Source organism: Fusarium phalaenopsidis (assembly GCF_050370095.1).
Source record: "Fusarium phalaenopsidis strain FUZ10S chromosome Unknown contig_32316, whole genome shotgun sequence".
Taxonomy (NCBI): domain Eukaryota; kingdom Fungi; phylum Ascomycota; class Sordariomycetes; order Hypocreales; family Nectriaceae; genus Fusarium; species Fusarium phalaenopsidis.
In genome coordinates, this window is record NW_028145399.1 from 2,082,747 (window position 1) to 2,105,217 (window position 22,471).

The window sequence follows — 22,471 nt, forward strand, 5'->3', positions numbered from 1 at the left end:
AGGTGAACATTATAACTACCATAAGTAGGAGCTACTTGTCGAGCTTAAGACACGGATGGGGCTTTAGAATAGACTGAATTTAGGAAATATGTTCTAAACCTTGGGTGGGGAGGAGGCCTAATAGCAGGCTGGATGGAGAAAATATGCCCTATACCCTGGATACAAAAGAGGATAGAAATCAGGGTACCTTTAAACACCCTTAGCTTCATCTGGCCAGACCAAGAACACCATCATGCCGCCTCCCAGTCCATCGGCTCCACCATCCACTCCCACTCATCATCCACAACCATGACCTCATCCAGACTCTCATGCTGCTGAGCCAGCTCCTGCTCGACGTGCGACGAAGCTATGCCGTACGCGGCCTCCAGCCCGCGCAACACCTCCGTCACGATCCACGTCAGATCGTACATCTTGAGTGGTGGCGTCTCCTTGCCTTCGCTGGCGTCTTTCCACCGGTTCCGCAGTTCCTTGGCTTTCCATAGCGCTTGGTTCACTTCTCCCTTGCCTAGTGCACTATACACAGGGCACGCTTCATCTTCGAGCGCCTTGAGCACGTTGTGGTGATACGCATGACCGGAGGCCACATAGTTTCCTCTGTTGAAGTTCCCTCGCGAGGAGATGTTATCCTCAGGTCTCGCAGACTTCGAAACTGTAACCCCAAAGATGAGAAGAAGTAACACGATGGCCTGCTCAATCCACACATAAAACTCATGGAAGTCAACCTTAAAGTTCTGCTCCGCATCCCCTTTTGTGAAGCCAAACTCCTCCGGATTCGTAGCCCGTTGATAAGAGGCGTGGAGATCGATAAACTTCCACCGCAGCCGTTGACAGGCCTGCTCAAAGCGATGAAAGGCCTGCGCCGGTGTTAAGCGCGTTGTCGAGGCTATGGCAGGTTTGGGTGCTGGTGAGGATGCCGGTGGAGGCGGTTGTGAAGGAGAGCCTCGGTTTGAGGGGGCGGGTGAGTTGTAGTTAGATCGACCGTTTGACCATATTGAGCCATCTAGGCCAGAGGGTTTCTTGGTCATGGCTGAGTCGGAAAGGCTCTATCGCGAACTGGAGATGGGAGGGGGATCAAGACGCAGGAGGATGGATCCCACTGCGTCGCGCTCAATGGCTTTGTCGCTGTGAGAACTGAATGAGCGCCCCTTCAAGTCTTTGTCGCTTGATAGAGGCGCAGAGCTGGTCGCTGAGATATGATAGGTCGTCGTCTTTGAGCTTCTCTCGTTCTTTGATCCAAATGTCGCGTGCTGAAGTTGCAGCGCGTTAATGGCGTCTTCAAACGGCGCAATTGATAACTCTGACTCGAAGATGAACCCTACAAGAATAAGAACACACAATCAACCAAGAATATGAGCGCTTTTAGAAGCAGTATCAAAGAACGTGCGGGGCAGATATTGATGGTGAAGGAGCAGAGAGACAATGATCGGAATGGATGGAGATTCAATGACCAGAAGTGACTCTGATTGGCTGACCTGCCCTGGCGCGGCAGCTGAACAAGCGCTGAAGTCGAGCGCTAAGCAGAAGTGATGCAGACCCCTAGTGATGACGGGATCCGTTTGATGGTCAAGCGGGGCTCCGGCTCCGGATGGCTTCCATGGCAACCGGCCCGGGGCCGAAGCGGCGGAAGTGACATTGACAATAACCTGCTGAAGCGACGATGATTGAGTAGAATAATTTCTTAAGAGAGGATGAGTCCAATTGAGGCAAGGGTTGCTCCACTGATCTACAGCGCGTCTTCTAATGAGTGCCCTAGTTCAAACGTGTTTGGCAACAGTTTGTCTGGCCAGGCATCCTCCGTTCATGATGGCTTCACTGTGGACGTTGCAGCCCCTCAAAACTACCACGCAGTCACCAGAGCATAGCTCTAGTGATTGACCAGTAGGCAGAAACTAACGGAGAAACTGGGTATTGCTTCAGGACAGTTGCTCATTTCCCACCATTAGTGAACCACCCTCAACCCTTCAACAATGCATCTCGTAATCATTCCATATCGATATATACAATCTTCATGTTGAAAAAAGCACACAGCTGAGTAGCGTCTCAATCCAGCTGTCCCAACCCATGTCCAGAAATAACAAGAGAAAACCTGCCTGCCATAAACACTTCATAATCGTCAACCTTTTTTGACACAACCACTCAATCAATAATGCGCCGCCAACTCCCGCAACCTGGATGCGCTATCCTTGGTGAACCAACTTGAACAAACAAAATCAATCAAGTCATCGCTGCCTTGGGTTCCCAGGCGACGAGGTCCTGCTGGGGCAAGTCTGGGACTTTTTCACCTCCTACGAAGAGTCTCTGATCTTCTTTGTTGCCTTGGCTGTGCCAATGTGAGTGTTGTGCACCTGGTCTTTGTTAGCTTGGTCTCTTCATGAAGCAAACACTACATACCTTGGTTGCGAATCGAAGACTTGTCAATGTCTCCTTCAGATGCGTCTCAAGCGGTGATACCATGACAAACATCAGAGTCTTGCTGTTGCCACCCAAGCTGTACTGCAGAAGGTGGGTCAACTTCGAGTTTCGGTACGGCACATGGCCAGATCCTCGTCCAAGAGCTTCAATGACATCGCCTAGGCAGCTCAGACTCTTGTTGATGTTCTGGGTCTCCTTCATACGGTCGCCCTCGGCCTGCGAGTGCTTGAGACGCTCGGAACCTGCAAGATCCACAAGATTGAGTGTGCCTTCGCATCGCTCGCCTGTTGCCGAGTTCTCGCCAACCAGCTTGAGGATGAACACACTATGAGAACGCGATGATCGCTCGTTGGCCTTGGTCGCAGCCACCGACCGGTTGTTCTGCGCCTCCTCGAGCATAGTTTCCACGCTGGACGGGCTGTTAAGCCGTACTGACTTGCAGTTCACGATGACTGTCTGCTTGCGGGACTCATCGTGTCGGATCTCGAGCTTCTTTGGTCGGCCTTCAGACGATCGCTCGTTGGGAGTCAACAAGTCGTTCAGTTCCTCGTTGTACACTTCAACAAACGAGCCCTCCATCGTGTACTCCCAGGACTTCTCCCTGAGCTTGGTGATGGTGTCGTAGATCATGTGCGTGGCGCGAGGAATCATGCCGTCTGCTGAAGACATGGTAAAGGTCTTTCCAGATCCTGTTTGGCCATAGCAGAAGATGCACACGTTGTAGCCGTCAAGTGCACTCTGGACAAGCTGGGAAATCTCGCCAAAGATCTCCTCGTTCTGAGTGCCGGGGATGAAGACTCGGTCAAACTCAAAGGGATAGTTCTTCCGTGTCACATTGCCCAAGCTGCTCTTCTCCTCAGGTCCAGCGAGCACAATCTCAGCAGAAGTCTTGTCATCAGGGAAAGACATCTTTGCCTGCTCGCCCTCGCCGTCACCCAGAGGGGGTCGGACTCGACACATGACGCGGATGTTGCCCTTGAGCTCCTGGTACTTGTTGAATAGAACTCGACGCTCCGTTTCCTCCTTGATGAGCTTCTGCTGGGCGTCCTCAGCTGCGCGAAGGGCATCCTGGAGTCTTGCCTCCATGTTGGCAAACGAGTCAGACTGAGCCTTGCTATCAGACTCAAGGAATTCGACGTGCGACCGTAGCGAGTTGATCTTGGCCTCCAGTGTTGTGTTGGCCGCCGAGAGCTCAGCAATGTTGGCTTGTAGGCTGTTCTTGAGAGTTCTCTCTCGCTCAAGATCCCCTTGCAGGCTTTCGACTTGGGAGTTGACCTCCTTGAGTTCTCGCTCCCTCTTTTGCAGAGCCATGCCCATGTCTTGGTACTCGTTGCCCATTCGAGTTCGCAGCTCTTGAATTTCGCGGTCCTTTCTTTGTCGTTCGCTTTCCAATTCTTGCTGGTATTGTCGCGTGAGACCCTCGATTTTCTGCTCATTGTTCCTGGCCTCGTGCTCCTTTAGTCGGTCCAGTTCTCGTCTCATTTCGTCAACCGCTGATCTGTGTTGCCGTGCCATGTCGTCCATTACTTCTCGGTGCTTTCGTTCTTGGTCTTCCATTCGTCGTGCCTGCTCCCACTGTTGCTTCTCCATCTGATGTCGGATTTGACGTCCTTCCTCTCTGGCCATGTCGAGATCTGACTTTAGCGACTCATTCCTCAAGTCAAGCTTCTCTCTATCGTTTTCGAGCTCCTTGACTACAAAAACGTCAATTTTTAGACTCCCACAGTGAAGGCATACTCACCTCGAGTCTTTGCGAGTTCAAGCGCATCATCTTGCCCCTTCCGCTCGCTGAGGGTGGTGTTGACCATCTCCTTCAACTCTTTGAACTGGGACTCCATGTCCACGACTCGACCGTCGACATCCCAGGCTACATACGATGTCAGTTTAGAATCCTTGGTGAGAAACGATTGACTAGGACAAGGGGACTTGATGGGAGAGGTAAACGTCTTGACAGGCGACAAGGACAGCGACTCCTGAAACTGATCAAGCTTTCGCTGTACCTGCTGCTCCTTGCTCGGCTTCAGGGGAACCGCCTAGGTCTGTCCCGAAGAGTCGACTCGAGAGCACACAGGAATCTTGCCGTGGGTATCTCTGTCGTGACGCCTGGTGATCATGTTGGAGATCTGAGAGGTGACTGATGACAGAGACGACTGTCGGGTCAAGGGGCGAGAAAACACTTGATTCCCGCTGGGAGGCGAATTGTCGTCTTCAAGGCTTAGTTGAGTAAATCTCGAAGTCAGAGAACTATCTCTGCTGGCCGTCACAGTTGAATATGACTGGGCCTTTCTGACTTTGTTGTTGTGGAGCGGAGCAAGAGGTTGAGAACTGTCTGGCTGGAAAGTGGTCGGCATACCATTGCTAGGCCCCGAGTAATCTCTGTCCTCCTCGCGAAGCCCATGGGCTGTTCGTGGTCGGGGCGCTTGGCTCTTCGATCGCATGTGGCCGGGACGAGTGGCTGTTCGTGGAGGATTCGAGGGGGCATATCGATTGGGGCCGACGCTCTTAGCGAGGTTGCTCGATGTTGACGTTCCGAGTCGTGATTGGGAAGCCGAGGGTTGCTTGAGCTGAGAGGATAGTTAGCAGAGTCCCAAGTGCATGATCATCCGCAAGTACGAAAGAAAGCCTTTCAACGCCATTCCCAGCAGTGACCACCAGTCCTTTATTGCATGTCGGGAGGTTGCTAGAAGCCGTTCGCTTTTGAGCTCCCTGTCTCCGTGGTGCAGGCAAAGAGTGGCCGGCACTGAATGACCTCATATTGCAATTGTCGACATGAAACACGACCAAAGGCCCCTTGCAGTATGTACTCGTCGAGACAATCGAAATGACGAGAAGGAAAGCGATAGAGATGATGGGAAGAGGCGGCGGCTTGCCAATCGTACAAGATGGCATTGATCATGACAACAGACAGGTACTCACCCCGGACATGCCCGCAAGACTCTGGGGCTTCATGTTTGTTCGGACGGCCGACGGGGCAGCTGCAAGGGACGTCGGCTTTGCGGGATACTCGAGGGCTCGATCGGAAAGAGGCTTGCGCTTGGCTTCGGATTGTGATGCTACTCGTTCGTCAGCAGGAGCGACCGTGAAGAGACTCGATCCTGGGTGTACCTGGCTGGGGAATCTCGCGCTTGAGGTTCTTCAGAGATGCGAGAGAGGTCATTGTTGACTGAATGCGTGCGTTGTGCTGTGACTCGCTCCATTCTGTGAGTCCTCCCCCTATTTGCGTCGACGGTGCGGGCAGCCTGCTCATCTTGGAGCTTCGAAACGACTATTCAGTGTCAGCAACGTGTCTTGTTGCATAAACTTGTCTTGCACTCAAACATACTGTGTCCATGGCGAGTAGAGCACGCGCGCGGTGCAAAAGCAAAGGAACTAGTACGTGGACAACAAAGAGTAGCGCGCTGCCAGCGGTGGTAGAAGGCGTGATGAAAGATGAAGTAGATGGAGCAGGATGCGTAGTTAGTATAACCCACCTCGCAACCAAAGGCTGTTATTTTGGTTGGAGGTTCCAAATGCGTGTTAGCTCCGCTCAAGACTTGGTACTGTTGGCTTTAGATTGGCGATGAAGCCGCTTGTTTATCGGCGTGATGCGGGCGTGAATCTGTTGCCCAGGCGACGTGGGGTCTCCCGAAACGGGCTACGCTATTCCCGCGTTGTGTGGCTTGACCTTGCATGTGGCTTGACTTTCTGCTGACTCAGACGCCAGCTTGTTCAACGTCAGTTGCAACGTGGGGGCTTTTTTGCGTCCACGTCGTCGTTGATATTCACATGTCATGACGTCCGCGTGAGAAAGCAGATGCGCTGTCGCAGACTCTAACCTAGACTCGCAATCCCTTGTCCCTTTGTTGAGTAAACCTGAGTCGCGTCTGCATCCTTGAACTTTGGGTCAGATCATAAAAGAGACGAGGTCTTGCGCAATCTCTTGTTCTCCATGTCTCCATAGACAATCCCGACTTCTTTCATCCTTTGTCCAACCCACGCGAGCGAAAACACCATGGAAAAATATAGCCAGTTTCGAGATCGGGGTAAGCACGATTTACAATTCAACCCCTCGCTCACATGCTAATCCCTCCTAGCTACGGGCATTGCGCCCTTTCTCCCCGTCTCAACACCCCTCTGCGCTGTCGCAACATTCACCCACGGCGCCCTCTTCCTCTTCCGCCTGCCATTCTTCATCTTCTTCTTCCTGGGCTACTTCCTCATCTTCCACTTCCTACCGCTGCCCGTCATCTTCCGCAAGGTGGCCCTATGGGGCTTGATGGCCATCCCGGGCATATGGTGGGTAGATCTCCAACTCGACGGTGTCAAGCGTGGCACCCTCGCCGACCAGCCCCGAGAGCGCTTCCCGCACCCTGGATCCGTCATTGCCGCCAACTTTACGAGTCCCGTTGACGCCATCTACCTCGCCGCTATTTTCGATCCCATCTTCACCGTCTCGTACCCTGAGACTCGTCAGGTGCAGCGTCTCAGTCTCCTCGGCGCCGTCTTGATGGCCCTATCGCCCGTGCGAACCGCTCCCCCAGATAACGCCAAGCTCGTCGATATCAGCGATCTCCTAGCCGACAACCCGAACCGAGTCATTGCCGTTTTCCCCGAGTGCGGCACCACCAACGGCAAGGCCATCCTGCCCTTCAGCCCGAGCATTCTCCAATGCCCGCCCGACGTCCACATCTTCCCCGTCAGCATCCGTTACACTCCACCCGATGTTACGACTCCTGTGCCCGGAAGATGGTTCAAGTTTCTGTGGAACCTGCTCTCCCGGCCGACAACTTGCATTCGCGTTCGCATTGCTGAGGGCCAGATGAACTCGGCTGCCGCAAAGACCAACGGCGCCTCATCTGTTCCCTCTGATCTGCGTTATCGCAATGACGCGGGCGCCGCTGTCTCTGGGGATGAGCAGCGGGTGTTGGATCGCATAGGCGAGGCGCTTGCCAGACTCGGCCGTGTCAAGCGTGTTGGTCTCACCATGAAGGACAAGGCCGCCTTCGTGGAGGCTCTCAAGGGCAAGAAGAACTAAAGTATGTAAGAAACGAAAATGTTGCAGTCTTTGTCAGTTGAAGCGGTATCGATTTGGCTTAGAGAAGGCGGACTTGATCCCTTTCTCAGATGGGATGGAATATGGAGTTCGCATTGCAAGGAGCTATTTTGGTGGTAGGCTTTTTACCTTGGTCTCGCGAAATACCCACAATCACTCGTGGAGCGGGGTTTACGTTTCCGCTTGTTCTTGTGCCTTTTCAATCTCTTTGGGATTTGTATTGGTCTTGTTTAATATTTGTTGTAACGTAGCTTATACGTAGACAAGAGGCCCAGGGCGCGTTCAAGCATCACATTGGCATCACACTGCGAGATTCACATGGTGCAACTGTGTAACAAGAAATCATTGGGATATAAAAACTGACCCAGAAAATCTAAATTCGCCTTTTCCGATCCCGGACAAAACACAAACATTACATGATTCGAGGACATCTTTGGCTTCCTCGTTGTGCCTTTTAGTTGGTCAGACCGCTGTCGGTGACGCAGCCCTCGCTCGCGTTCTTGACGAGCTGGGCGTACTTGCTGAGCGTTCCCTTGGTGTAACGAGGAGGAGGAGCCTTCCATGCCTTGCGACGGCGGGCAAACTCCTCATCAGAGATCTCGAGGTCAATGGCGCGCTTCTCGGCGTCAATGACGATAGAGTCACCATCCTCGACGAGAGCGATGGGGCCACCCTCCATAGCCTCGGGGACGATGTGGCCAATAATGAAACCGTGAGAACCACCAGAGAAACGGCCGTCAGTAAGAAGGGCAACGTCCTTGCCGAGACCAGCACCCATAATAGCAGAAGAGGGCTTCAGCATCTCAGGCATACCAGGACCACCCTTGGGGCCATCGTAACGGATGATAACGACAGTCTTCTCGCCCTTCTTAATCTCACCAGCCTCGAGACTGGCAATGAAGGCAGGCTCCGAGTCGTAAACACGGGCCTTACCCGCGAATCGGAGACCCTCCTTGCCGGTAATCTTACCGACACAGCCACCAGGGGCCAGCGAACCGCGGAGGATCTGGATGTGACCGGTAGGCTTGATGGGGTTGCTGAGGGGTCGGATAATGGTCTGATCCTCGGGGAAGCTGGGCATGTTCTCGACGTTCTCCTTCATGGTCTTGCCGGTAACGGTGATACCGGAGCCGTCAATGATGCCCTCCTTGATGAGGAACTTGAGCAGGGCAGGGGTACCACCAATATTGTGCATATCCGCCATGACCCACTTGCCAGAAGGCTTCAGGTCAGCAAGGAAAGGAGTGCGATCAGAGACCTTCTGGAAGTCCTCAATGTCGAGCTTGATACCAACAGAGTCGGCGATGGCGATCAAGTGGAGGACGGCGTTGGTGCTGCCACCAAGGATAGTGGTGACGATCATGGCATTCTCAAAGGCCTGGCGGGTCATGATATCGCGGGGTCGGATGTCCTCCTTGAGAATGTTGCGGATAGCCGGTCCAACCTTTTCACACTCGGCCTTCTTGCTGGGGTCCTCAGCAGGGCTGCTGCTGCTGCCAGGAAGGGTCAGACCCAGAGTCTCGATGGCAGTGGCCATGGTGTTGGCAGTGTACATGCCACCGCAAGCACCACCACCGGGGCAGGCGTGTCGGATAATGTCGAAGCGCTCCTCTTCGGTGATTTCGCCAGTGATGTACTGACCGTAGGCCTGGAAAGCAGAAACGATATCAATGGGCTCGCCACCCTTGGTGCAGCCCGGACGGATTGTTCCACCATAGACCATGATGCTGGGGCGGTTTACACGACCCATGGCGATAGCAACACCAGGCATGTTCTTGTCGCAACCGGGCAAGCTAATGTTGCCGTCGTACCATTGGCCGTTCATGACAGTCTCGATACTATCGGCGATAATCTCTCTGCTCTGAAGGGAGTATCGCATACCAGTAGTACCCATAGAGATACCATCAGAAACACCAATGGTGTTGAAGCGATAGGGAATCAGACCAGCCTTGGCCACCGACTCTTTGACAATGGCGGACAAGTCCATCAAGTGCATGTTACAAGGGTTTCCCTCGTACCAGACGGACGAGATACCGACCTGAGCCTTGTTCATGTCATCCTCAGAGAGGCCGGTGGCGTACAGCATAGCCTGGGAGGCACCCTGGGCCTTGGGCTGGGTGATGTTGGCGGAGACCTTGTTGAGCTTATCATCGACGGCGCGGAGGGCAGTAGTGGAGAGGAGACGGCTGTAGGAGAGGAATTGTTAGCATTAATCGACATTGTACAATTGTTGGCGATGAATTCGTGCTGAATTGTGGGTGGTGAGGTCACGTACCCATGACTCCTCGAAGAGAGGGGGAGAGCTCCAAGAGCTCTCGACCGCAGACGCAGGGAGCGGGAGAGCATTGTGACGGACGGCCAAGAGGGTATCCAAAGCCAATTGAGGCGTTAAGACGACAAAAACAAGCCTTTTAGACTTTGATCCCACAGAACCAAATGTCGAGGCGGTGTCTTACGAAGGAGGATTTCTTTTCTTTCGGTGCGTCGCTGCGATGTCGGCTCGCCTTTTGACCAAAAATTCCATGCCCACCTTCCCTGTGATCTTCCCTGTGACCTCTGGGCGCTCCTCCCCGCTGGAACGCTCCCCGCATGACAATTCGGTCGCTATGATTGGTCCGGGGGCCAAGTGAGGGGCCAGCTGCAGCAGCCACCTGCGCCGCCAAGGATGCTTCCGGGGAAACTGCTTCAACTCCGGAGGCGAGCCCACAGTAAACTCACCGAACCGATATGACCGCCAATGGTTGCCGAGGCATCCGCTTTTTTATCAACTGGAGCTCTTTCGTGTGTTTCCTCCTCGATTTGATAGCTATTGTTGCCTATCCAGACACCTAGAAGCTTTAGATTACCTCGTCGAGCTTGCCATTGGGCATAGATTAGGTCAGAGCGACACCGGGCTTGCTCACATCCTGGATAACTACATTGACGTCAAGCTTATGGAAGTCGAGGCTTGGCATTCATCCTAACCAGATAATAGTTTGTTTTATTTGCTTCTCGGCATCTTAGTGAGGCTCTATATGCTTCCTCCTCTATGCATCATTTAGGAAAGCCAGTCCGCTATGCCACAACCATACCTCGCCCTCCAACATTGCCAACCAATAATTGTTAAAGCAATGGTCGCCAGACTTGTGGGGCAGGACTGGCTGACTGCTCCATCTCAGTTCCAATGGCTTCGCAAAGGACAACCACAACCGCTCAACTACCTAAACGCAATCCAACACCTCGCCTTCGGGAGTATTCCTCAACATATTGAACAACCCATGCGATCATTACCTCAGCAACGCAGTTACACCGAAGTCGACCTCATTCGCGCTAGTGACACAATCATTCACGTTCAGGACCTGCTGCCTTGTCACTAAGGCGCTTGTTGACAACGACACTATAGTAAAGAAGACCAAAGGTATTTTGCGTAATTCGGCAGATGGAGGGGACATACATGTTATGCCATTGATGTAGTTCAGTGAGTCATACAGGACATTGAAGTCGGTTGTCGTTTTGAGAGTGTGACCTCACTTGACTGGCCTGACAACAGGAATCTCCAGACCAAGCTGGACCAAAGTCTGGCCAACATCAAAGTCTTGACCGAGAGGACGAGAGAAGAACGTGCTGCAACTCGAAACACCTGCCTTGGATCCGAGTCGCCGTTGATTCTTTTCAGCCGAGAATGTTGATGGTCAAGTGTTTGCCCCTCATGGCTTCTCCCTTATAGGTGTCCAGCCATCCTCTTTGGCCAGAGAGATGTCGGCGCCCTTGGCCACCACCAGCTTTACCACTTCCATATACCCGTCAGCCCCTATCCGAGCGGCGGCGCTCTTGTCCTCTGATTCATCGTCGTCTTGGCTACCTCGTCTGCCTGAGCGCCAGCCCTCTAGCGTCGAGTTCCTACCGCCCTCGAGTTTGCAATGGGCTCGCTCCCTGACAGTCTATTGACTATTCTGCTGGCTCACAGAATCTCGTCATGCTCGCCAATGGCCACATGATGTGCGCACTTCGGGAGCACAGCTGCTCGGACCACAATCCGGGCCTCGATCGCTGTGCATCCTCCCCAGCATGACCCTTGGTATCAAATACTGTCCATGAAACTCAAAAAGACCTCGCCGTCTGCCATTGCCACGCTCAGGTCATACGTCGGCCTGGTCAACCTAATAAGCGCGCCAGTGGGGGAAGAAATAATACAGGAGACTGATTTGGGTGACCAGCCGCCCGAATAGTCTCCAGTTTTCTTTCCATCCCTACCTAGGCGCGGCACATGCCCGGCCCGCCGCGTCCTCTTGGCGTCTAGCCGCCGTCCATGCATCTCGGCTCCGTCACCCCCGTGCTCCGTCACCACCGGCCCCACGCGACCCGCGCGTTGCCGCTCCCCCAACCATGAACAAGCTCCCCTGCGCGCCTGACATCACGCCGCTTGAGTGGTAGCGAGTTCGCCGTCGGCAGGTCCTTTGGGTTGCGATGCCGAGTTTTCGAAGAGCGTGCGGCGTGTGCGCTTGGGTGTCCTGGAAGCGCGCGCTGCGCCGTGCTGCCACTTGATGTCGGTTGCGCCGATACCCCTGTCGTCCCGAGAGGGCGTGTTGTAACTTGTCAGTAAAGGCCTTGTGCCTGCCGCCTAGTCTTCATATTAGGTCCCCTGTCCACCTGGAGAGGTAGTAGATGGACTAGAAGAGCAGCTCGAGATGGGGTAGTTCCTGTCGTCGGGCTTGCGGACGCTGTTGATGTGGAAGTTGTAGCCGTTGCTGTTGCTATTGACTCTCTCGGTGTCGTAGTCCATGAACCCGCGGAAGCTGTCCCTTGGGCCATTCTTACACAAGCTGGTTGGTGGCCAGGTCGGGAATTCTCTATGACCAAATTTCTCTTCGCTTATATTTCTCGGGACCACCCGACCAAGTGGTCAGGATGGTGTTGGATTGGTCTCGGTTGATACCGATCTACCGTCCTAAGTCAGGGGGATGGTCGGTTATGGGAAGTGGTCGTGTGGGGGATCCCACGTTACACCACGAACATACATCCCCATCAACTCGCGGACCCGAGTATTTATTATAATGAGCCTGACTTCGATTATTTCCGACCACTTGCGACCTTGTCCACCATGTGATACACAACCCCATCTGCTCTCCCAAAAACTAAGCCGTAGGATCATTCACAGCGTGACCCTGTTCACGCTAGTCCTTTCGATGGGAATGGCCTCTTTCATCGGCTCACCCTCCTCTTCTGCCGGGCAACGGTGGCGTTCGGGGTCCTTTCTGATATCTGATAGCATTTACAGTATCCTCACAGAGCCGGGACGAGCCTCGACATAGGGAGTTCAGAACAACCTGACAGAGATAGTACGTAACATAACTAAGCTTATATCCAAGCTTTAATAGCATGTAGTAACAAGTAAATAAAGTTCACCACTGCTATAGGTAACGCCGTGATGACCTTAAGGGAGGGGAATGGAGGTCTTGATATTCTAAGATGCCCTCCCTGTCTTTCCCATCGCAAGGGATAAAGGCACAATCTTCACTCTCCTACTAACTCGGTTGCCAAGAGGGAGCAACAACCAATATGCAGCAAATCTATCTGCAGTGGGCTAAGCGAACAACAGAGACGTTGCAGCTAGGTACCGGAGAGGAAGGTGACTATCTACTTCTCTGAACCCCTTGTCGTTCTATGTATGTTCTAGACGTCTAGGCTAACCTTCTGGAAGTTTGGGCCGACATTCCGAAGGTCCTCGCTCTGCGTCACTGAACCTACTTCACGATTTCGAGTATCTGCTGTAAGATTCGAAGTCCACATTCTAAAGATCAAATATAAACTTCCTCTTGAATATGGGTTTCCAACAGAAAATGGTGGGCTATAGCCATCGTAGAGCGCAATGCTTCAGGGTCAGCCGTGAGATCAAACATTAATACAAGACTTTACAGAGGACTTTCAAAAGACGCACGCTTCTCCAAAGAGTGCCTAGATTCATGGCAGGAGTTCAAGGCAGTTACGCGTGCGAAATCCTTCTGCTGTGCCTTTGGGGATGCCTCAATTTTCGAAAAGCAAACGTTAACCATAGGTGAATCATGCCATAGCGCTGCTGTCGAATGGTATCTCGGGCCGTTGTCAATAAAAAAACTCATCAACTTGAGCTATAAAAGAGTCGAGTTCTCTGCGTCTTTCCTACCTGCTCTATCACTCTCATCATCCACTCATCCTCAACTACCAACTATCACTCACCACTTCGACACTTGTGTCCTCCACAAGCAAGTTTACCTGATTCACATTATTGGCAAGGCTAGCAGTGGCTGACCGATCTCTCTAGCCACAATGAAGTTCTCTCTCCCAGCCGTGGTCTTTGGCCTCTCCCTTTTCGGTGCTGGCGATGCCGCCAAAATCGAGGTCAGGACCACAACTGGACCCGGACTCATCTCCGTTTCCTCAACCGCTTACATTGGCGACGATGGCATCACCTAACCTCTGGGTGGTAACTTCTCCGATGGTTGCAGAAAGACTAGCTACAATTGGATCAAGGAGATTTGTATCGATGACGAGAAGGGAAGAGCGCACATTATCTATTCCGGCGGCACCAAGAAGTGCTTCAAGCGAACTCGCTCATGGTCTTATCTTTGCGGTGGTGGTGAAGGCTGCCACAATGGCGTTTGCAACAGGTGCTGGGAGTATGATTACACCGTGGTCAAGTGCACCTGGTGAGATTTGAGGGAGGTCGGCGCAGCTATCCTTCACTAGCAGCTCTCCTGTATTCACTGGGGACTTCCTGAGCAACATGTTATTTCGTATCTTTAGGTTAACTTTTCCTAATTCCACGTCAGCTTTTTTAATTAACTATAATTAACATATCCGTCTTTCCACACCATGACCAGTTCCATGACACCAGGTTATAGATGCAATGGCGAATGCAGAAGCCTTAGCTCACACCTGTGTTAAGGAGCTTAATTCGATCTAATTTAAAGCTCAGTCCTTCATCGATGCCTGCAAGATCATATAGTCGCCTCTTAAGCCCAGCCATATCGTATTAGGTTAGATAGCTTCATTGACGGTGAGCTCTTACAGAAGTCAAGACTTGGCATTCATAAGTAACCAAGTCACAGTACAATTCGTTTATTCTTTTTCTAGTATCCATGAAACCTAGATACACTCCCTCATCTATTCATTAAGTAGGAAAGTCAAGCTTGCTCCAAGCAACACCTATCCTCAGTCCTCCCATTGCTAACCGCTTTTCCATCTACATACCTTCAGCCATTCCCAGTTCCAGACTTAGCTTTACGCTCTCAAAGCAGCCAGTTCTAGCTTAACCAGTCCATCCTTCATTGCCTTTGTAATCCCTTCAATGTTCTCAAAAGAAAACAAGTTAAAGTGATGTCCCTCCACGTCAATAATATCCGCAAACAAGTCCTTCTCGTAGGCGTCCCACCCAAGGTTCCGCTCCTCACGGCTCAGATCCACGAGGCTGACCCCGTCTCCGTCCATCGGCACCGTCTCCTTAGCCCGGACCAGCATAATGCGTGGCCGCTGTCCGGCCTCCCAGACCGGAGGGGTCCAGTCGCTGATCATCCGCCGGGCATCGGCCATGGCGCGGTCGGCCAGGATCTGGTTCTTTGACTTGCCCTCCTCTTTTGAATCATCTTTGGTGATCTTGGCGGCCTTGGACCGCGCGACGGGGAAGATAGTGTCAACCATGAGAATCCCAATGACTTGGACTCCACTGCCGTCCTGCTCGAGCTGCTTCGCCATCTCAAGACTCAAATGTCCTCCAAAACTCCACCCACCGAGGATGACTCGTACTTTTCCCTCCGCGTTGCGTCGCTTGGGAAACTCGGGGCTCTTGACGGCTTCCTTGACGAAACCGCAGTACAGACGAGCCAGGTCAGAGAGACCACCCTCAAAGGGCTCTCCGCTGCGAAAGTTGGGGTTGTGGATGCCATACACGGGTCGGGATAGTGAGTTTAGGCAGTGGTAGGCAAAGGTTGTGCCACCCCCATCGTGCATGAGGATGGTTGGGATGGAATGGCCGCTGGCGCCAGGACTGAGCCAGTCCTCTGGCTGGATGAGTTCAGGGTTCGAGTCCATGGCCCGAGGTGTGGAGTGAGTGAGCTATGGCGATGCTTGACTTGAAATGAATCTTTCAACTAGGGGATAATGTAAGTTTAGCAAGGGCACTTGAGCAGCTCGTAGACATGGGCAGATGTACCAAGAGCAAACGACTCAGGTTGCCAACAGGCAATAATTCGCTCAATGGTGAGATCCAATCAGGAATGCAAACCAAGACCACAGAATAGGAGAGGGACAAACAGGACAGCAGCTGGTTAAACAGAAAGAGACGGTTGGATGTATTGATTGTGATATCGCGGAGTGAGATGCATCCATGTCGCGCAGGGCAATTCGTATTGAGGCAAGTATCGGCGGTGAAACGTGGGTCCCACCGGCGCCTTACGGACCCAATCTTCGGAGGCCGGCCGGCCGGCGACACGGCATCATGACGGAAAACAGAGGCTCAGTTCGTTTGACACATTTATTTGTTTTAATGCTACATGGGAATCATATCCCGCTACCACATAATTTTGGGTTTCTGTTTGGGCTTGCTCTCGGACTCTGTCGTTGGCCAAGCCTTGGACTCTGTCCTTGATCGAGCCTCGGCCTCTTTCCTTGATCGAGCCTCAGACCCTATCATTGATAGAGCCTCGAAATTGCCCAAGGTGGCAAAGTCCGTCTCCGTGACCTTGGGTTCCGCCAGATATCCCTGCAGCTTCCAAAGCAGCAGATGGAGGTTCCTCATAGCCCGGGATTTCCAAGGTTTCAGCACCAAGACCTCTCGACCCCGGAAGAGCTCGGCCTCTTCTCTTAGCCTCCTCATCTCTTTCTCTCCCAGCAGCCACATCAGGTCATGAATCGGCACCTTTTCGGCGCCAAGTTTGGGATCACCGTCTATGGTCTGGTAGACTGACCTTCTGCCCTGCCACCGCTTGGGGAGCCATAGTACGCATCCGGCCCTGTAAAGCATATCCGTGTCCTCCCAGCCCTCGCAAGGGTGAATGAATTTGTAAACTGGGGGCTCGCTGTTCTGGGCGCGCAGGATGAGAGTGTTGGTGGCCTCTCGTCTCATCATTTGGAGGAGTACTTCATCCATGCCCTCCCGCCATATTCTCCGCTCCCCTTTTGCTAGCATAGCCATTCCGTGACGGGTAGAAGTCAGGTTGGATAAGTATTTGTGGTTTTGACCGGGCGTGCTCAGGATCTCGATAGCACTCTTCCGGGCGAGCACGTAAACCGTCAATGGCGCTCGTCGAGGTCGTTGTCTCTGAGATGATGTATCCTCGATAGCGGTAGACTCTGCTGGAGATGATTTTGCTTCCGCAGTGACAACCTCTAATCCCAGAGAAGCACCTCCGGTTAGCAACTCGTCCTTGTCATCCTCCTCGACAACTTTCTTGAAACCCTCCTCAACATCCTCCTCGTTTTCGACTAGATATCTTTCGCGCTTCACTATAGGTGGTGGGAAATTGGGATCGTGAAAAGGTTCGAGGTTTTCGAAGGTCAGAGGGCCGGGTGCCCACCATCCGGCCTGGATTTTTGGATTTGGGTGGTCAACCAGTTCAAAGTCCTGGTAAAAGTATCGAGGGAGAGAGGTGTTCGAGTTGTTGCACCGTCTCATGGGGGTCATGAGCGCCAAGGCTGCACACGGCGTCAGTAAGAGCGCCTCCAACATGGGATATCCTGCCTACCGAATGGGTTGTTGGACAGCTTTTTCCGGAACTGCCCTGATACCTTCCCCGCGTCCTTCTTTTGTGGTCGGCGTTTCGACTTCATCCATTTTGGATCCAAGACTGGGGATATGGGTAGCGGTCCGCTTGCCGTCGAGACCGTCTTGGATTCGATGTCAATCTTGAGGGGGTTGCCCTCCGCATCGTGGCCGAGTCCAGATTCGACCTGCCTGGTGAGGGCCTCCTCTGTGAGGTCGGACCTGTCCCAGGATGCCCATCGCTTCTGGGCTTCAGCGCTAAATCGATTGGCCTGAAAGCGGCCTGTGCAGGTTATTGCGCATCGTTTCATGGCGGTCGGAGGGTATGTCGTCAATTCGTCACCCCGTCGCGAGCCATCGCGTGGGCGTTGAGAGGATGGAAATTTGCGAGTGGCTGACGTCGACGCTACCAAACGTTAGGGTGGGTCCTAAGAGCGCTGTAAATAATGGAATCTAAGAACAATGCCTCGATAGCATGTGAAAGGGAGGTTTCATTTCATTACTTTTAAGAAAAATGTTATACAAAGCTGATGTACAATTTACTTGACTTTGTTATATTTTCCTACTATTTCCTATATAACAATTTGATAGCATGAGCTTGTGGTAGTTGGATCTGTATCAGCTCTGTCAAGATCCGTCAAGAGCTCGAGAGAATACGGTAGGTGTTGCGCACTCGCGCTCGGAGAAAAAGCAGGGCACACATGATGCAACCTCGACGTCTGTAATAATATTCCAGACAGGTCTGGTGGCGAGAATGGGAGTTTACCGACGGCTGAGAACAGGGTCATGTCAGAAAAAGGTCACAACTCATCAAGCAGATCCAGGAATAGAGGGCCTCACAAGTCTAGATTCAATAGCGCTCTGCAAAACCCGTTGCGTTGGAACTGGGGTACGGAGGATTTTTCCCCAGCAATGCCTCGATTGGCATAGTCAGATCAATAGTGTCGTAGGGGAGATGCAAGGCATGGGGCGCTCAGATCGTCTACCAAATGAATGGGGCAGCTTTGCCGTCAACCCACATCCCGGGGCCCCTGACTTTTTCTTGTTGACCACGGTTCAGGCCGAGACTATTAACAGTCTAGATTCTGTGAGTACGTAGGCGAATATAGGAAATTGCCGCGTGAACACTCAGCTCTCCATGGATGATGATGAATCTCATCTTGGGCCCAGATCTTGGGCCCCCGACACGTCAGTGTGTATTCTGTATATTTAACCCGAGGTCTTGGCTCCTCTGTTGTGGCTTTCTGTGACACTGCGCTCATATGCAACTTGCTCGGCATTTGTTGGTTCTTTATTACAAAGACAGCAAATATGGTTGCATTCAAGTCGACGCTGCTGTTGCTCAGCGCAGCAAGCACCGTTTTCGCGTTGCCTGCCAGCACCAAGAACCCTGAATACGGTATCAATGGCGAGCTGCTAGACTCGGATGTCGACAAGAGGTCAAACTATTACGCACCTCCTTACCCAGGTACGCAACAGTTGGAACCCGTTCCGAAGTACTCGCTGATTCCTTTGTCCAGTGTGCAACTCTCGTGACCAGAATTATCGAGCTTTGAAGAACAACCACGCAAAGGGATCAGCTTTCTGCTCTGTCTATCTTCGCACTACCAAGACCAAGACCGTGACCCCGGTTGTTCGCAAGACCACCACCAAAACAACCACCAAAGTCGCCACGGTTCAGAGAACTGGAACTGTCACAGCCAAGGCTTCTTATACTGTCACAGCCAAAGCGACAAAAACAGCCCAAGCCACCGTCACAAACTCGCACTAACCAAGTCACCGATACCACCACCAAGAAGGTCACTGGCACTTTCACAAACAAGGTTACCAAGACGGCTACAGCTCAGATTACGGAAACTGTGACGGAACAAGTCACGGACAGCGTGACGGAGCAGATTACCAGCACTGCCGCGTACACCATCACGAATACCGTCACAAAGACGATCACGAGCACTAAAACTGATGAGATCACAAACACGGATTCGTCCACGGTTACCATAACGTAAGTATCTCCGCTTCTTCCCTTCATTTTCAGACCTTAGATCACTAACAGCTGTTCCTATAGCTCTACGTAAGCTTCCTCTTACTACTAGGATCGCGAATCTGTTACTAAAACACCATCTAGAGCGGACACTCCCACAGCGACTGTCAGCCAAGGTATGTTGTCATCACACACTTCAATGAACCTCAAGACAACCCCTGACATATTTATCTAGAGTATCACTGCGCTATCAATGGCTATGGAACTGGCGGCTACAGTGTTGGTCAGACCAGTAACAGCGGCATCAACTTTGACACCTGCAAAGAGTTCTGCTCTGCCATTTCCGGCGCTGTTAGCTTCGGCTTTGGTTCTGGTATCTGCGGTTGCTACAGCCAGCCAGCGTAAGTGAGCCGATTCATTTTCCCCATCTTTCACCCGTGGTTTCACTGTCATGATCGGATTCAATCGACAATAACTAAACCCGAAATAGGGAGGTCAATGCTAGACCACAAGGCTCTGCGACGGCATACTATTTCTACGACATGGCTTGTCCCTCTGCCAATCAGGTAAGCCCGTTCAACCATTCTTAACAAGCCACCAGGTTATCGGGCTGAGCTAACTCTGACAACCAGCCTGCCAAGCGAGACCTGACCAAGCGTGTTCAAGTCCCTGCATATCTGCCACGCCACAATCCCCGCGAAGTGAGCAGCGCCTGTTCGTGCCTCGTTACCAAGCCGCCTGCTCCAGCCACTACCACCGTTACCGCCAAGTATCCCAAAACGGTGGTGTCCACGGTGGTCAAGTGCAAGACGGTGACGACGACGAAGCAAAAGACTGTTACCGTCACTAATCGCAAGATCTACACGGCCACGAGCTACGGAACTGTGACCAACACAAACTACAAGACGATCACGGTAACAAATCGCAACACAGCCACAACCACCAGCCCGGTTACTGTAACGACCACTCAGTACATCACCGTTACCGTCACAAACCGTAACACGGCTTACGCCACCAACTACAATACGGCCTACTTCACCGATGTCAACACGGTTTCCAGCACGGATACTGTAGTTGCTACGGTCACGAGCACGGATCACGTCACAATCACCCAGTATGATACGGTAACGAATACTGCTGTAGCCTATGCTACGGTGACGCCTGATACTGTTACTGTGACGCAGGGAACTATCTACATCTATGGGTCTTGAGAGTGGTGAAACATTGAGGTAGATGGGGATAGATCAGATAATGCAGCGTAACGGATGAACCATTAAAGTAATGAAAGAAATCTAGGGAAAAAAACCCGATAAATTTAAAAATATCTTTAGATAACTTAGAAATGCTTCTTATAGTTTAGAGATTTTTTAATATTTAACAACTTTCGATCTCTGCACGTATAATTCCTTATGGTGTTTACGAGACCTACCCTGAGCTGCCACCGTCCCACGGGCCGAGCTCCGATCTAGCTCCCCCACCAATTCCGGTCGCATACTCAGACCTCCCATCACCAACTTCCTCGACCTCTACCAAGATGCTTCTACGACCCAGGACGTTGCGTGTACTTCGCGGTGTGTCGCAGCAGCATGTGAGGGCATTTGGCTTCTCCAGCTCTTCTGCGCCGCCATCGGCGCCTCCAATGGCCAACATTCCCATGCCTTACATTGAGGAATCATCGGTGAGCCAGCTCGGTTGCTTGCGATTGCTCGTGTCTAACGGTATCAGGCTGCTGGCAGAAAGACTTGTCCGTTTTTGCCGACTGTCGCGGCCGGCTAGAGATGCTAATGCTTTGCAGGGGACATCTTTTCCAAGCTCCTACAGGTGAGGTCCTGTTCATCGTGTCGAGTCCCAGCTAACATTTCTAGGAACGCATCATCTGTCTCAATGGCGAAATCAACGATTACATGTCTGCTTCCATAGTCTCCCAGCTTCTATGGCTCGAGTCCGATACCCCCGATAAGCCAATCACGATGTACATAAACTCTCCCGGCGGCTCGGTCACGTCAGGTACGATCGCTCGGATACACGCCCTGGTCGAAGCTCACCGGATGTAGGAATGGCGATTTACGATACCATGTCATACATCAAATCCCCCGTGTCGACGGTCTGTGTCGGTGGCGCCGCGTCCATGGCCGCGATTCTCTTGGCGGGAGGTGAAGCTGGCAAGCGGTTTTCACTACCGCATAGTTCCATCATGATCCACCAGCCATTAGGAGGAACACGAGGACAAGCTTCAGATATCCTGATTTATGCGAACCAGATCCAAAAGATACGAGAGCAGTCGAATCAGATCATGCAGTACCACCTCAACAAGGCCAAGGGCCACGACAAGTACACGATCGAGGAAATTAACGACTTGATGGAGCGAGACAAGTACCTGTCGCCAGATGAGGCCTTGGAGCTGGGTGTTATTGACGAGATCCTGACGAAGCGACCTGATTCAGAGCAGGAGAAGAAGGACGGACAACCGGAAGCTCCCAAGACCAGCTAGGATCGAAAGGTTGAGGGAGAGAAAGGGCGGTGGTTCAGCGAGAATTGGACATGCCACTGACGTTCAAGCAGAGCATGTCTCTGTCAGCCTCACGCTGACTGTTTAGCCTGCGCCATGTACAACTAGATATCGATTGACCTAGCAATGCATCTATTTTGGCTGATTTAGTTACGACATCAGCGCGGCTCACTCGCCAAGGGCGCCAATCTCGGGCTCACGGCTCGGTTTACTACTTTCTTCAATCCGAAACAGACAAAGATAAGCCTAGAGCAGAACCGCATCATCAAGGTCCTCCCCAGACGAATGAGGGTCAAACGTTCCAGACTGAGCGATTATTAGCAATGCCAGGGGCTGGGAGACGTCAATCCTTGGGAGAAAACCGCGCGCCCAGGCAGAGCGGATGGTCTCGTCCTGCTGTCAGATTGGTTAAGACGAGGGATGGCGGTTTGACTCGTAGGGAAATAGAGTGGGACGCTCTCCTATTCACGGCGTCTTGCGCGGTTACTGTGGTTTGGAGGTGTTTTGGGTTGGTGATGCAGGGTAACTTGAGTTGGTGTTCCATGAGTACAAACTTGGGAGGCGACGAGGTTATGACCAACAGCTCTCCTGAAAGAAGATGAACACAATTGAAGCCATCAAATCTCTTGCTCCCATTCAAAAGCTGAGCTTCATAAGAACTCCTCCTCATGAACTGGAAAATGCCGGTATCCAGATCAACGCACCTAACGAGGCTTGACGTCATGCCTTTATCCACAAGCCCCACTCAAGGTACCCCTCGATGCCCCTCCATGTTCCAACGGGAAGTTTTGGAGGGGAACCCTTAAAGCCACCAGTTGCCTG

At 52.3% G+C, this 22,471-nt stretch overlaps 8 protein-coding genes across 8 annotated transcripts; 3 read left to right on the plus strand and 5 right to left on the minus strand.

The window, feature by feature from the left end:
* Window positions 1-230: 230 nt before the first annotated feature.
* LRP88_12225 (uncharacterized protein) lies at window positions 231-1,025 on the minus strand (the record flags this gene model as incomplete). Its single annotated transcript, XM_083248619.1, has 1 exon — window positions 231-1,025. One exon carries the CDS (start codon window positions 1,023-1,025, stop codon window positions 231-233), a length of 795 nt encoding a protein of 264 aa, XP_083096049.1.
* Window positions 1,026-2,285: 1,260 nt separating this feature from the next.
* Window positions 2,286-5,743, minus strand: LRP88_12226 (uncharacterized protein; the record flags this gene model as incomplete). The annotated part of the gene is made up of 7 exons (XM_083248620.1): window positions 2,286-2,345; window positions 2,452-4,106; window positions 4,154-4,279; window positions 4,766-4,976; window positions 5,329-5,465; window positions 5,518-5,677; window positions 5,735-5,743. 7 exons carry the CDS (start codon window positions 5,741-5,743, stop codon window positions 2,286-2,288), a joined length of 2,358 nt encoding a protein of 785 aa, XP_083096050.1.
* Window positions 5,744-6,403: 660 nt separating this feature from the next.
* Window positions 6,404-7,426, plus strand: LRP88_12227 (lysophosphatidic acid acyltransferase LOA1; the record flags this gene model as incomplete). The annotated part of the gene is made up of 2 exons (XM_083248621.1): window positions 6,404-6,434; window positions 6,486-7,426. The coding sequence occupies 2 exons, from the start codon at window positions 6,404-6,406 to the stop codon at window positions 7,424-7,426; spliced, it is 972 nt and encodes a 323-aa protein (XP_083096051.1).
* Window positions 7,427-7,898: 472 nt separating this feature from the next.
* On the minus strand, window positions 7,899-9,723 carry LRP88_12228 (dihydroxy-acid dehydratase ILV3; the record flags this gene model as incomplete). The annotated part of the gene is made up of 2 exons (XM_083248622.1): window positions 7,899-9,630; window positions 9,716-9,723. The coding sequence occupies 2 exons, from the start codon at window positions 9,721-9,723 to the stop codon at window positions 7,899-7,901; spliced, it is 1,740 nt and encodes a 579-aa protein (XP_083096052.1).
* A 4,960-nt stretch (window positions 9,724-14,683) lies between these two features.
* LRP88_12229 (Alpha/Beta hydrolase protein) lies at window positions 14,684-15,490 on the minus strand (the record flags this gene model as incomplete). Its single annotated transcript, XM_083248623.1, has 1 exon — window positions 14,684-15,490. One exon carries the CDS (start codon window positions 15,488-15,490, stop codon window positions 14,684-14,686), a length of 807 nt encoding a protein of 268 aa, XP_083096053.1.
* A 478-nt stretch (window positions 15,491-15,968) lies between these two features.
* Window positions 15,969-17,470, minus strand: LRP88_12230 (uncharacterized protein; the record flags this gene model as incomplete). Its single annotated transcript, XM_083248624.1, has 2 exons — window positions 15,969-17,092; window positions 17,143-17,470. The coding sequence occupies 2 exons, from the start codon at window positions 17,468-17,470 to the stop codon at window positions 15,969-15,971; spliced, it is 1,452 nt and encodes a 483-aa protein (XP_083096054.1).
* Window positions 17,471-18,470: 1,000 nt separating this feature from the next.
* On the plus strand, window positions 18,471-20,351 carry LRP88_12231 (uncharacterized protein; the record flags this gene model as incomplete). Its single annotated transcript, XM_083248625.1, has 8 exons — window positions 18,471-18,627; window positions 18,680-18,825; window positions 18,884-19,161; window positions 19,225-19,230; window positions 19,285-19,316; window positions 19,376-19,541; window positions 19,631-19,706; window positions 19,773-20,351. The coding sequence occupies 8 exons, from the start codon at window positions 18,471-18,473 to the stop codon at window positions 20,349-20,351; spliced, it is 1,440 nt and encodes a 479-aa protein (XP_083096055.1).
* A 323-nt stretch (window positions 20,352-20,674) lies between these two features.
* LRP88_12232 (Clp protease-domain-containing protein) lies at window positions 20,675-21,631 on the plus strand (the record flags this gene model as incomplete). Its single annotated transcript, XM_083248626.1, has 3 exons — window positions 20,675-20,818; window positions 21,006-21,147; window positions 21,195-21,631. The coding sequence occupies 3 exons, from the start codon at window positions 20,675-20,677 to the stop codon at window positions 21,629-21,631; spliced, it is 723 nt and encodes a 240-aa protein (XP_083096056.1).
* Between the last annotated feature and the right edge of the window lie 840 nt (window positions 21,632-22,471).